The sequence below is a fragment of the Oryzias melastigma genome, linkage group LG9 (genome assembly GCF_002922805.2).
Source record: "Oryzias melastigma strain HK-1 linkage group LG9, ASM292280v2, whole genome shotgun sequence".
In the NCBI taxonomy this organism is placed as follows: Eukaryota; Metazoa; Chordata; class Actinopteri; order Beloniformes; family Adrianichthyidae; genus Oryzias; species Oryzias melastigma.
The window spans coordinates 18000466-18013484 of record NC_050520.1 but is presented as its reverse complement, the minus strand read 5'-3'; the positions used below and the strand labels follow the sequence as shown (position 1 = coordinate 18013484).

The 13019-nt window shown below is 36.9% G+C and overlaps 3 protein-coding genes across 4 annotated transcripts; 2 read left to right on the top strand and 1 right to left on the bottom strand.

The window, feature by feature from the left end:
- The first annotated feature begins 488 nt into the window (after window positions 1–488).
- rsrc2 (arginine/serine-rich coiled-coil 2) lies at window positions 489–6029 on the top strand. Of its 2 annotated transcripts, none has more exons than XM_024275011.2 (10): window positions 489–621; window positions 1430–1580; window positions 1710–1750; window positions 3194–3360; window positions 3489–3617; window positions 4460–4576; window positions 4677–4759; window positions 4853–5088; window positions 5170–5259; window positions 5367–6029. In XM_024275011.2, the coding sequence occupies exons 1-10, from the start codon at window positions 616–618 to the stop codon at window positions 5550–5552; spliced, it is 1206 nt and encodes a 401-aa protein (XP_024130779.1). In that variant the 5' UTR covers window positions 489–615; the 3' UTR covers window positions 5553–6029. The 2 variants fall into 2 exon arrangements, with proteins under 2 accessions (XP_024130779.1, XP_024130778.1); XM_024275010.2 differs by having other exon boundaries at window positions 490–621; window positions 4850–5088.
- A 742-nt stretch (window positions 6030–6771) lies between these two features.
- On the bottom strand, window positions 6772–8649 carry si:ch211-110p13.9 (uncharacterized protein LOC562347 homolog). Its single transcript, XM_024275012.2, has 4 exons — window positions 8454–8649; window positions 8247–8376; window positions 8034–8167; window positions 6772–7712 (listed from the first exon to the last, which is right to left on the bottom strand). Exons 1-4 carry the CDS (start codon window positions 8574–8576, stop codon window positions 6942–6944), a joined length of 1158 nt encoding a protein of 385 aa, XP_024130780.1. The 5' UTR covers window positions 8577–8649; the 3' UTR covers window positions 6772–6941.
- A 59-nt stretch (window positions 8650–8708) lies between these two features.
- On the top strand, window positions 8709–12906 carry zcchc8 (zinc finger, CCHC domain containing 8). Its single transcript, XM_024275007.2, has 14 exons — window positions 8709–8914; window positions 9083–9125; window positions 9206–9280; window positions 9394–9493; window positions 9576–9653; window positions 9789–9892; window positions 10053–10118; window positions 10235–10295; window positions 10398–10534; window positions 10669–10811; window positions 10911–11014; window positions 11119–11205; window positions 11287–11407; window positions 11541–12906. The coding sequence occupies exons 1-14, from the start codon at window positions 8743–8745 to the stop codon at window positions 12449–12451; spliced, it is 2202 nt and encodes a 733-aa protein (XP_024130775.1). The 5' UTR covers window positions 8709–8742; the 3' UTR covers window positions 12452–12906.
- The last annotated feature ends 113 nt before the right edge of the window (window positions 12907–13019 follow it).

Below are 13019 nucleotides of genomic sequence, written 5' to 3'. Positions count from 1 at the left end.
AACGTCTCTGTATTATTTGATTTTGAAAGGCACAATCTCAAAACAATTGTGTGCCTGCGAAACTTGATGAGGGGTTAGTGTGATCTGGAGGGACAATGGGAGGGACTAGAAAGTTGCCAGATTTGAACATGTCAACCGTAGTATTTGCATTTGTAGAAATATTTCTGGTTCCAAGATTAATGTAGATATCTTAAACATTTAGAACCTTTGTTATATGAAGAATATTATAACATTTTTGTAGAAAGAAACATAATTTATTTGTACAGATATATACTTGACAACTTTTAAAGTTGTAAATACCGAGAAATACTAAATTTAAAGTTATTGTAAAATGCTTTACAACTTACTTTATTTTATGCATATATTGTGTAATATTTAATCGTTTAATGAATCATGTAAAACTAATAGGCTGTAGAATCATATAGAATTAAATACTGTCTGTGAAAACAATGTATCCGAAATGCCTGAATAAAGGATGCTTAATGAAAACCTGGCAGCCTTAAATTTTTTTGAGCTAAGCGAAGCTGCGGCCTGGTAGCCAGAAGCAGTCCATCCTGGTCCGTTAGTGGCGAATTTAAGATTCATTGATACGTTCTTTTGTTCTGCCTTGAAGTCATGTCGGTAAGTTCCATGTTCCCAAAAAAATATTGAGATGCAGCCAAAATCCAAGATATTTACTTTACAGTCTGTTTTTGTTTATTTCGCAGCAGAGTAAAAATAAAAATCCCTCCAAAGATGGCGGCCTGTAGTTAGCTTAGCAACGAAGAAATTATAGTAAAATGTTTTTTAAAAATGAACGATACAGTTATTCTAGTATAAATGTTCTTCATTTAGATGTAAACAATAATCTATTATCAGTCTGTTACAACATACGACACAAAATACATATTATTTCAGTAGTATTTAATGTCTTTCCTAAAAGGCCTTTGCAATGCGAATACCCAAAATTACGTCTTCAACGCTGAAACTAAGTTAAGCTCCCGGGATGTTGCTAAATTAGATGGCGATGATTCTTATAAAACAAAGCAGCTGGGTGTTAGTTGTAATGGGCAGAGGTTTAGATATTTTGTTTAAATACAAATGCAACCGAGATAATTATGTTATGTTAATTGGAAATGATTCGATATTAAGGATCACGCTTAATAAATGTGGAAATAACAAAAGTTAGGTCAGTGATTGAATCATCCACCACCATAAATATTGGATAGGTACAGAGCACACAGGAAATGCAATTTTTAGTAATTTTATTAGTAATGCACGATAAAGCTATTTTGTACTTATGTTGTATTATATGAAATTGTTATGGCATGTTTTGTATTATATTAACTTGAAGGAATTTCCTTCAACTTATTTTATTTTATTTATTTATTTATTTTTTTTACTACACGGACTTGATACTGACTTGAATTGACATGTCCTTGTGTTTCAGGGAAGTGACAATGACTCCATAGACTTGGCAAGATCTGGATCTCCTGTTCACCACAGAAAAAAACATAGTATGGAGTCATCTAAATCACAGAGAAGCTCCAAACACCATCATTTAAAGTCTAGGTCACGCTCACGCTCCAGGGACCGAAAACGTAATTATTTTTAAATCAAATTGACTATAGAAATTTGCAATTCTTTGTACTTGTTGTTATAAATCAATTAAATAAATTTGGAGGCAATTATGAAATGTTTATTTCCCTTTCTTTCTTTTTTTTTTGCAGGGGACAGAAAATACAGACGAAGTCACAGCAGGAGCAAAGAGGTAAATAATACATTTATGTAAATTATTTTAAGCACTTGTGATGTGATTTTTTTTTTTTTTTTTTTTTAAGCCATGATTTGTAAATTATGTCAAGGTGAGTATTTGGATTTACATGGGGTAGAAAAAAAAGTACACTCTTTACTCATTTGCCAGCATTTATTTTCGAACAGATCAGGACAATAAAAAATAATCTGTGCTAATCAGGTAACTTAAAATTACATTACCTTCTAAGATTGTTATGCAACTTTGATCAACGTGATGTTGATCAATATTCTTAACTATTTAAACATTAGGACTTGGAACCACCCCTGTAAAAAACTGCAGATTTAATGTCTGGAGCAGTTGGAGATTGGGCTAATATGAGAAGCAAAAAAGTCAATTGTGTTAACGATTTTTATATAATTGATTACAATTTGATCAACGGGATTGGTCTGAAAGAATTTGAGTTAAAAAGCATATTTTCCACTTACTGAATCACAATAACTATGAAATAGCAAACTTCCAACTAGAAGCTGAAAGGTGGTTCGCCAGCATACTGGCCCCCTGAAGTGTGCTTGTTTGTGTCACCTTCAACCCAAAAAGATTTTATTTGTCCTGAATGAAAAGAGAACAGACAAAAAGAGTTTACTTTCTTTTTCACATGTCTGTATTCTATAGGCAAACAAATAGAAAAATGAAGGATAGGAGAGAAAACAGCTGGCAATTATTCACATGAAAAGCCATCATTACATTCAGATGTCTCAAGGAAGAATTGTCCTTGGATCTCTGTCTTTGTTTCTAACCATATTAAATGGTGAAGAAGTAGTTTTTTTTATTTTTGTTAAATCATGTGTGTAGATCATATGATAACATTTCTACACTAAATCATACTCAGCGTGCTATTGCACGAAGAGACTGAACAGCGGACCCTGCTGACATAGCAAAATAATATGCCTACTACCGGGACAGGTAACTATCTGCCATTCAAACTCCTATTTGTCACACATTATTGGTGCAATATTGTAGTAATTCTTTGATCTCTTTCAGCTAGGATTGGACAGTCTTTAAGTTGTAATAACAACCAAATCTCTAAGTGATCGAATTTGGATGCCTTGTCCTTCTCTTGATTGATTTGGAGTGTTTGGTTCCACTTTATAATGTCTAAAAACTGTTGCATTATTTAAAGTTCTCTAAACTCCAAATTTGCATTCTTAAGATCAAATTTAGTTTAGATTTTCACACAACAAATTGTATGAATTTTGAAATCGTTTTTATTAAAATTATTTCAGCTCAAAATACAAAATGCCAACACTGGTACTGCTGAGTGCTTTGTGATTTTCATTTAGATGGGTTTGAAGTTTTTTTGTTATTTGTTATTTTTGACGGACTTTTCAATGTAAGCCATGGTACTAACTCTTTTTGTTGCACTATTTTCCTGAAAGAGACAACTTCTTCTTAAAACAGGCACGAAAAAAGGATTCTGACAAACCATCAAAGTCGCACAGAAAAACGGGGGAGCAGCAAGACCAAGACCGACTCGGTCCGGTGGAGAATGGAGACGAGCGATCTAGACGCAAAGAGAGGAGATCTTCAAGGGGTCGAAGCTTGTCTAGATCACACTCAAGAGAGAGGTTGGTTGGCTTAAAAATATTTGTAATTAATCAATCCAAAGAAAACCTATTAGATTAATTGAATACAACTTTTTTGTGACTATTACTAGTTTTTCTTATTATTGTTTATGAATTCTTTTGATTTTTAGACGACACCACAGTAGAAGTAGAGACAAAAGGCGGTCTCGATCACGCAGCCGTGACAGAAAGAAGAAGGCCCGTTCTCGCTCAGGCTCAAAGACCAAACATCGTCACAGCAGAAGTCGCAGCAGGAGTCGGTAAGTTTATCAGCTGAGAAGCAATCACAAAAGATTATTTTTCTAAGATCTATAACCACTCTCATTGGTCATGTCAGTAAACATTTCCTAAGGTATTGGTGTGATCATTAAGTAGTTAGGGATGGACCTAAATTGAGCTTTTTGTCTCCACCTCTTTTCCTCCCAACACCATGACTGTTTGAGTATGTTAATCCATCTTTGGGTCAACATTTCTGAAAACAACGGTTTTTCTGTGTATTAATTATGCTGCTCTAATCAGTTGTTTATTTCTGTTACAACCCTTAGGGAAATCTTGACAGAAAACTTTGTGGAAAATAATCTAGTGAGATGTCTGCTGCAACTTGATGAAGGCCAGGCTCAACCCTATTTTAGACTTGACTTGCAGAGTTTCTTGCTCTGGTGGTGGAGTGTCTGTGTTGAGATGGAAAATAGTGGGTTCTAATCTACAGGTCATAAAAAAATGAGACGCAGTGCCTCCTTGCTTCACATTCAACAACTGGGGTTGCATTGGAAGGTTAAACCACCAAATGATTCTTAGGTGTGGTTGTGACTGCAGCTCACCGCTCCTCCAGGGAATGGGTCAAATGCTGAGAGCAAATTTGCATACCCAAAGGTGTAAAACCTGTTTTGTGTTCAAGGTAGAATATCTGGTTGCCTCTTCATATCAGGGTCCTCTTCTGCACTCAACAGAAAAAAACATTAGTTTGTCAACTCAAATATAAAGAAACAACTTTCTCTGATTTATAGTCATTTGAAACTTGAAACATCTAGCAATATATATATATATTATTTTCTTTGTGCTATTAATTAGTACTATGAAAACACTGTTCTTATCTTTCTAGGGAACGCAAGAAGAAGATTGAGAAAGTTGCCAGAAAGAGCCGAAGCAGGTCGGTTAGCCCAGTAATCTTCCGTGGCCGAAACACAGCTATGGATGCACAAGAAGCCTTAGCCAGAAGGTAAAGCAGCAGCACTGAACATCATTCATAGTACATTACAGTACAAAATTTTACTTCTAAGTAACTATTTAAATTACTCTTTTATTAACTTATATTTCAGACTAGAAAGAGCTAAAAAGCTGCAGGAGCAGAAGGAGAAAGAAGTATTTGAAAAGCAGCATCAACAACAAGAAATTAGTACAGGTAAGAACTAACTAAATGCACATAAAGAAAAAAATGATCTGATGCATCAGTCTGAGTTCTGGCGTTAATTTAGCATCGTTTCATCTGTAGCAGCTCCTGTTGCAGCTGCCTCAAACCCTGGTCTCAATGTGGCTGCCCTCTTGGCCTCTGGGACACAAGTCACTCCTCAGATTGCCATGGCTGCACAGATGGCAGCACTTCAAGCCAAGACTCTTGCAGAGACTGGTATTGCTGTGCCCACCTATTACAACCCCTCTGCTGTAAACCCCATGAAGTTTGCAGAGCAGGAAAAAAAGAGGAAAATGCTGTGGCAGGGAAAGAAAGAAGGAGTAAGTTGTTCATCCGTTTTACATGTGGTGATGGCAAAACAATTTATTTAATATCAAGTACTTTGGTTTTATTTTTTCAAGGACAAGTCCCAAACAGCTGAGCTCTGGGAGAAGCTAAACTTTGGAAACAAGGACCAAAATGTCAAATTTCGGAAACTAATGGGCATCAAGGCTAGTGTTGTTTTATTCCCTAATGTTATAGCTTAAAAATAAACTTTCCAGGAAACCTTTCAACGTTCCAGAGTTAAATTCTGCTTATATCACCTTTTTTTCTCCAGGGAGAGGATGAAGCAGAAGCTTCTAAACCCATAAATGAGGAAGGCCTAAAAACTCTTCAGAAACAGGAGGAGGTGTTCCGAAACCTTGACGTCCAGTATGAAATGGCCCGTTCTCAGACACACACCCAGCGGGGAATGGGCCTCGGCTTTACGTCTTCATTCTCCCGCGGAATGGACTCAATTTAGTGCTGCACTGTGATCGTCATCGCAAATCATTGGATCGTACAAAACTACCAAGTCATCGCTAGCCCTCAAGCTTGCACGAAATTCGCTTCGAGTTTGTAATTTATTTATAGACAAAGGTCTCACATATTGTAACATTATATTGTAAATAGCAATACACTGATTTCATCTCAGTGTGTGTATGTACATCTTTGGAAAAGGATGCATCATGTTGACTTGTTGATGCTGAATATACATTTGTTTTCAACATTGTGGTAACTTTTTTAAAAACCCAATATATACATTGATATGTGATTAGCTTATGTTGTGATTTAATTTGACACCAAATACACCCATTTAGAAAGAGCCATTGAAGGTTACCGTAGCACTGGAATCTCTCTGCTTTCCAAGATTTGGTAAAGACAAAAATGTCTCCTGGGGATGAGAAAATGAAAATTTTCTGCGTTGTTTCTGAATTAAATGGTTTTGTGTTAGGAGAAAGTGTCTTTTTGTTTTTAAAAACAGTTTAAATGTTTGTTTTAAGTTTAGAATTTTCTGAAGAAATTGGCTGCAGAATTTGTTTCAAACATGTTGAAGTACAATCTGTGGTACAAATTAATAGAAACTAATATTTTAAAATATGTTTGAAAAGGAGCAGGCAGAAGCTTGGCCTATTGAAGCCTGTTCCCTAAAGCTTTAATTTTACTCTACAACACAATTATAGATTATAAATATGTTCATCTTCAATACACAATAGTAACATATAGGGCTACTCATATTTACTATTGAAATATTTGTATGTCCTTATACATGCTAGTATATCATATATTCTTGCATTGCCATACTGTATGCTTATAACTGTTTTTAAACTCTACAAATTTTCATTATTCTTGTTCAAACCCCAGAATATTCAAAATTTTAGGTGTGCACAGTCACAAAATTGTTTTGCAGGTTTGCTTCTTTAAACTCTAGATGTTAGTATACGAGAATTTTGTATTCCTATTACCTGAAAACCCCAAAATTCTGTCATTTCTACTTCAGTAATAACCATTTTCATTGTATTTGAAAAAGTGATAACTGTTATTTCAACATTTTCAGGGATTTTATTGATTTGTCAGGTAAACCCAAATAGGACAATGAAAGAGATGAATAACTTTCCTGAACCAAGCCAGTGTGAGAAATGTAAGGCTTAGTGTCTTTATCAAGGACACTTGGATGCACATGGGCCTGTGACCTTTTGACAAGAGGTTGACCATTCTGAGTCATAAATGCTCCAACTTCTCAGGTGTATTCAGAAACATCAACACAGCTCAAATGTTTATTAGATTCACATGTCTGAAGCTGAATCAAAGACCCCATAAAATGAGACTTCATACACCAGAGTTTTCCAGCAAGTTACCTCTAAAACTCCTCTTATTTGCATATTAAGCTTGAATAAAGCACATGTGCTACACCAGTTATGAGGTTATGGTTTGCGAACTCCAGAATAAGAAGCAAAATTGGATATTCACAGTGTCTTTTTTCTAGAGTCGACTCCTCACATAAGCCCATCCAATGAAGCAGCAGAGCTTGCATTGCTTCAGGAAACAGTTCTTTGGCCAGCTCCTCAGCTGGTGGCAGGTCACTTATTTGCTCTATATGCTGAACTTTAAAGCCCTCCACTCTGTGGCTAATGCTGCTGTGGGCTGCATGAAACTGTTCTCCAAGCCAACGCCCTATAGAAGTGAGCAGGTAACTTGAATATACGGAGTCCTTTGTCCAGTCTTTAGCCTTAAGCAGAGCTAAAATAGCAACAGTTGCATCCTTTTCTTCTAGATTCCCTTTTGTGTACTGATCAACGCACTCCACAAGGACCAAGACGGTGTCGAGTTGTTCTGCAAAGCTTTGGGATGGAGAGGAGAGCTGTTTTTCTAAGCTGTGCAACTTTTGTCTGAGTCTCCACACAAGTAACTGTGTTTTTTTATTGTGGATGCCATCTCTTGAAAAACAATAGTCATGATCAACTGAAGTATCAGCTGTTTCATTTCCACATGCATTTCTCATTTCTTCGTCAGTCTGATGAAGTGAGGGATTGCGTTTCAGTGGGATATCCAAGATGCTGAGAGGCGGTGATGAGTCATGGTACACATTCAGGTGGTAATGTGGTTTTAGCGGGCTGTCATTTATTTGTGATTTCCAGATATCCTACAAACAAAATACAACTAGATTATTTTTCAGGGTACAAACAAATATACAGAACTCCATAAGCCTTGTGCCTCCCCTTATTTCTTTAAATTTTGCTTCCAGGAAGGGAAAATGTATTGACTGGACCTCAGCCACTTTCCTCCTTCCTTTTTTATTCAATCGTCTTGTATTTTTTATGTATTTTATCGTTAAGCTAAAACAGATGTTAGAAAGTTTGAATGGCTATTTCTGGAATCAACTTAAGTTTGAGAAAAAAAAATAGAAACACATTTAAAGAAAAAGGGGGTTTTAAGAGCAATTGTGTCCATAATCTGCACATACTTGTAAATTTTCCATTACTGCCAGCTGGTCTTGCTTGCTGTACATTTCAAAGGCCACTCGAAAAAGGCCCTGAATGCTGTAAAACCACATGCTGTTTTCTGCAGCAGACACCTTCAACCCCTGAAACCTAAATTCTGAAACACACAAAGAAAATACAAGGACGTGGTTTTGTCTTCCATTAATGTTAACATTTAATTTAATTTGTTTTCTTACCTGGGGAAAATCTTAATTTTGTGGCAAGTTCTTTCTTGGAAAACCTGGCATGGTTCCTTGGTTGGTTCTCTGTCCGGGTGCCAGTATTGGAGAGGACGTCAGCACCCAAAAAGAGTGGAACCACTCGACTCTGAAAAAAGGAAAGTTGTAAGAAGCACAATGAACCAATCCTCCAATGAACCAATGAAATAATCCTCAGCGACTTACCTGGTTGGGACATTCTGTTAGTCTAAATGATGCTAAATCTACCAAGTAAATAAAACGAATTTTTCTAGACCCCACCTCTCGATGTGGTAAAGACAATATTGACAAGCAACTTGCCATTACCATCAAGTTTGACTAACAAGCAATTCGGAAATTTCGGTTAAAAAAAGTACTTTTGAGAGCGAACAAAAAGAAAACTATTTCCTCCCACGTGACACCAAAAGAGCCAATCAGTGCAGACACATTCTCCTTTGACCTCAAATCGTAGCTTTGCGTGATTGGGGCGTCAAAAATGGCGGAGGTAGATTTCGGCGACAGCGAACTTTTCCAACAACTTGATAACAATGGACCGTTTGTCCCGAAGCACATTCGCTTCACTGATGAAGATGAAGACGTGCAGACGACCCAACTTCGAAACAGGCTGGAGGAATGTGAGGACACCATTGAGAGGCTCTCCGAGGAGAATATCCTTGACAATTCAGATTAGCACCGAAGACGTTAGCATGTTTGCTAACATAGCAAGTCTCCCATTCGAAACCAAAACTGAACGTGAACAGCGTAAAAATGTATACAGTAAATGAACACCAAAGGGGAATTGTAATTTATGTCTGCATTCTTAACTGTTGATCCACATAAAATGTTACGACGGAAACTGAACTTCCTTACTAGGCCAAGGTAATGCTCGCTCGATCTGGCGGTGTGGGAAAATCAAGCTAAACTTTGCAAATGTTTTATGTTTTGCTCCGCATTCACAGTGGCATCACAATCGCAGATGTAAACATTGACGGGCCACTACTTCAGATCCTCTATACAAATAACGTCATTTCAAAGTAAGTCACATTTTAAATGATTTATGCTAAAACCAAAGTGCATTTAATGAAATGTCTCTGATGCAAATGTGAAAAAAATACACGTATTTTAAAAACTTGTTTTCCCCCCCAAGGCAATGTCGTCAAGAAATTGAAGACTGTGTTTGTAAGATGATTTTAAAGCACCAGAAACCAGGCAATGAAAATACATCTTTGTATCACATGAAGCCACAGGTATTATTTATGAAAAAAACATTTAATGTTGTGCACATAAGCTGTTGGGAATTAATGTTTCTTTCTCTATGATATCTTAAAGAATTCATCTTTTGCACTGGATGAAGACCCACACAAAAGTTCTTTCAGCAGTGTGAAAACAACAACAGAGGCCTTTAAAGTGAGTATAAATGTAATTTGTTTAATGTAAAGATTGTAAAAACTCTAATTGTCCATTGTAATGCAGATTATGTAGTTGGTGTCAAATGAAAGGGGTGATGATATATTTGTTTTATTGTAATATTTTCTTTTCCAGGTGGTTGGGAGTGTTTTATATTTCACATCTTTCAGTGTGGACAAACTTGGACAGCCTCTTGTGAATGACAACCCCCAGCTGACTGATGGATGGGATGTCCCTACGTATCTTTAAATGGGATAATACTTGTAACAGTAATTTTGTTTCCCTCTATTAAACAATAGGTTTTAGTAAAACCAACGAAAAAGTTTGTTTTTTTTAATTTGTTTCATCAAAACAAATTTAAAGTAAAATGTAAAAAAAAAATTCCTGAATTATGCAAAGTTACCAACAGGTTTTTAACCAAGTCATTGGCACCGATGGGCTGGAAATAGAAATGAAAGACAAAAGGTATGTAAAAACAAATAGTTTTCGACCTTTATTTGGTTATTAGTTTCAAACTTCCTTTGTTGTATTACTTATTGCTATGTAATGTCTATAATAATCTATTATTTCATATTTTCAAGACCCAAGTCTATGTGTTTTAACTGTGGCTCCAGCACTCATCAACTAAGAGACTGTCCCAAGGTACCACTCCCGATTTGTAAATAGGCTATATATGTATGCAAAGTAAATATCCAAAATAACTGAGATTCCGCTTCACGTTTTTACCCATTGTGACCTCTCTAGCCCAAAGATTTTGCTGCAATTAGCGAAAGAAGAAAGGAGTTTAATCATAGCAATAACCAGGCCATGCAGACCAACCACCGATATCATGCTGATGAAGTGGAGGAGCGATTTGCTAAATACAAACCTGGAGTCATGAGGCAGGTTTTATTTTTTTACTATTAATAATTACAGCAGAAACAGACTTTATTAACATCACATGTCTAAATAATAGAATTAAAAGAAATCTTGATTATAATAGTCTTTCTTTCTTTATTTCTTTCTTTTCCAACAGCGAGGAGCTGTTGTCAGCACTTGGACTTGACAACAACACTCTGCCTCCTCTGATTTATCGTATGAGGCAGCTTGGATACCCACCAGGGTGGCTTAAAGAGGCAGAGATGGAAAACTCTGGTTTATCTCTGTATGATGGAAAAGGTTTTTCTTTTATTTATATAGCATTTACAATGGGTTTCTATCTTAAAATTTCAGATGTACAAGTCTTTGGATATCCCAACTCTGAACTCTGTTTTTCAGCTTCAGCTGAGACCAGTGGAAAAGACCAAACCATTTCTTATGATGTTTCCAAACTGGTGGATTTCCCAGGATTCAATGTACCTGCACCATACAGGATGAGAGATGTGTGTTTTATGTTTTTTTTTTAATCTATTACAAATGAGCATTATATATTTTCATTTTTAAATGACATGAAATTACTGTTCTATTGTGTCCTCTTGTCTCATAGGAGTTCATGCAGTACAATTCAATTCCAATGCAAAGTGTTCACATGAAGACAAATTATGCTGCCTACCTGTCCAGCAGCTTTCCTGGGGTACAACAATCATGACAATATTACTGCTGAGAAAATATACAATTGTTCCCTTTGTTGATTCTCATTTGTCTTTGCCATCAGCCTGATGCCACCTGCAACAAAAGGCAGCAAGAGTTTGATTCATCTCCTCAGCAGAAGAAGAAGAGAAGAGGTAGTCCAGACCGCAACTCAGACAGAAGCTCAGACATGGATATTGAATCAGGTATGGCCTATTGTTATCTGTCAATACAAGTAATTCCCAACAATACAATTGATTCCAGAAGAAATATGAGAAGTTTCTTTGCTTTGACTCACTACCACTTTGGAGCTTAGGGGAATTTTGTTACTTTCCACAGACCAAGAAACGTCTTACCACAGTCCTGCTGACTTTCAGTTCCAAACTCCATTGCCTCCTGGTTCTCCCTGCTTCAGTACGCCCCCTCCTTTACCCCAGGGCACTCCCCCTGCTACGCCTACTCCCCCTCCTCTTCCTAAAGGTACACCTCCACCCACACCAACCAAGGGGTCACCAGCTCTGCGAGGCCAAAAGTGGACAGCAAGTGAAGGGACAGAAGAGGGAGTGGAGGATGACCTGACTCTGGAGGAACTGGAAGAGCAACAGAGACTCATTTGGGCGGCTCTAGAAAATGCAGACACCGCCACCAACAGTGACTGTGAAACACCTGCATTTGGAACACCTGCACCCAGTTCCCCAAATGTCTCCACCACTAGTCACTTAGCCACAGAGATGAGAGATGAGGTCACAGTTGATCCACCAGGAGCCACAGAGTCTTCCCAAAGCAGTGAATTTGAAGGTGAACCAGAAGTTCCTAAGGATTCTATCCAAAAGCTAAAATCAATCAAAGCTGAGAAGGATGCTCCTGAAAGCCCAGAGCATTTGAAATCTGAAAATGATTCTCCCCAAAGTCCTGGCCCAGTGAAATCCCAGGAGGATAGTCCTCAAAGTCCTGGTCCAGTGAAATCCCAGGAGGATAGTCCTCAAAGTCCTGGCCCAGTGAAATCCCAGGAGGATAGTCCTCAAAGTCCTGGTCCAGAGAAATCCCAGGAGGATAGTCCTCAAAGTCCCGATCCAGCTACCCTTGCGGAGAAGGTTGCTAAAGTACCCCACAGGAGCAAATTTGCCTTTGGTATTGTTCCATTTGAAGATACACCTGAGTTCACTGAACTAGCTGAAGCTACAGGAACCTACCTTAAGATTAGGGATTTACTGAAAAGCTCCCCAAGAAGTTTGATAAAGAAAAAATAGGTTTACAGAAACCATTAAAATCCAAGTGTGCAGATTTTTTTTCTAAACGTTTCTTAGTTTTTATTTTTTGAATTGTTTTATTTTTTTATTATTTTAATCTTAATTTGTATCCATATGAAATCATCTTGTTGGGAATTCTACAGCATCAAAAAGGACCAGTTTATTTTTTGTGCCAGATGTGTTACTCATTTTTAATTTATTGTAAAAAATTTGAGTAAACAATGTGACCTTTGTAGATGATGTGTTTTCTGTTTTTGTTTCTCCTGCTCTCTAAGCATCAGTAAAATACTTTTGCTATACTGCTTCATTTTTTGTGCCTACAAAAATAATGAATGTGGATTGCATTATCAAACATTGTAAAAAAAGAGAAAAACCCTTTGTAACACACTCATTGCTTAGAAATTACATGGGGGCTTGTTTTTCAAAAATAAAACACCTGAGTCCTTTTGAGTTTTCAGAGCTTTATCAAGTTATTTGCTTCTTAATAACGATTATCATTAAAACAATTGCATTTGTGGTTCGTTTTTTTTAGTTTATAAATGATTGCGTTTTCTCTGAAACGTCGGAG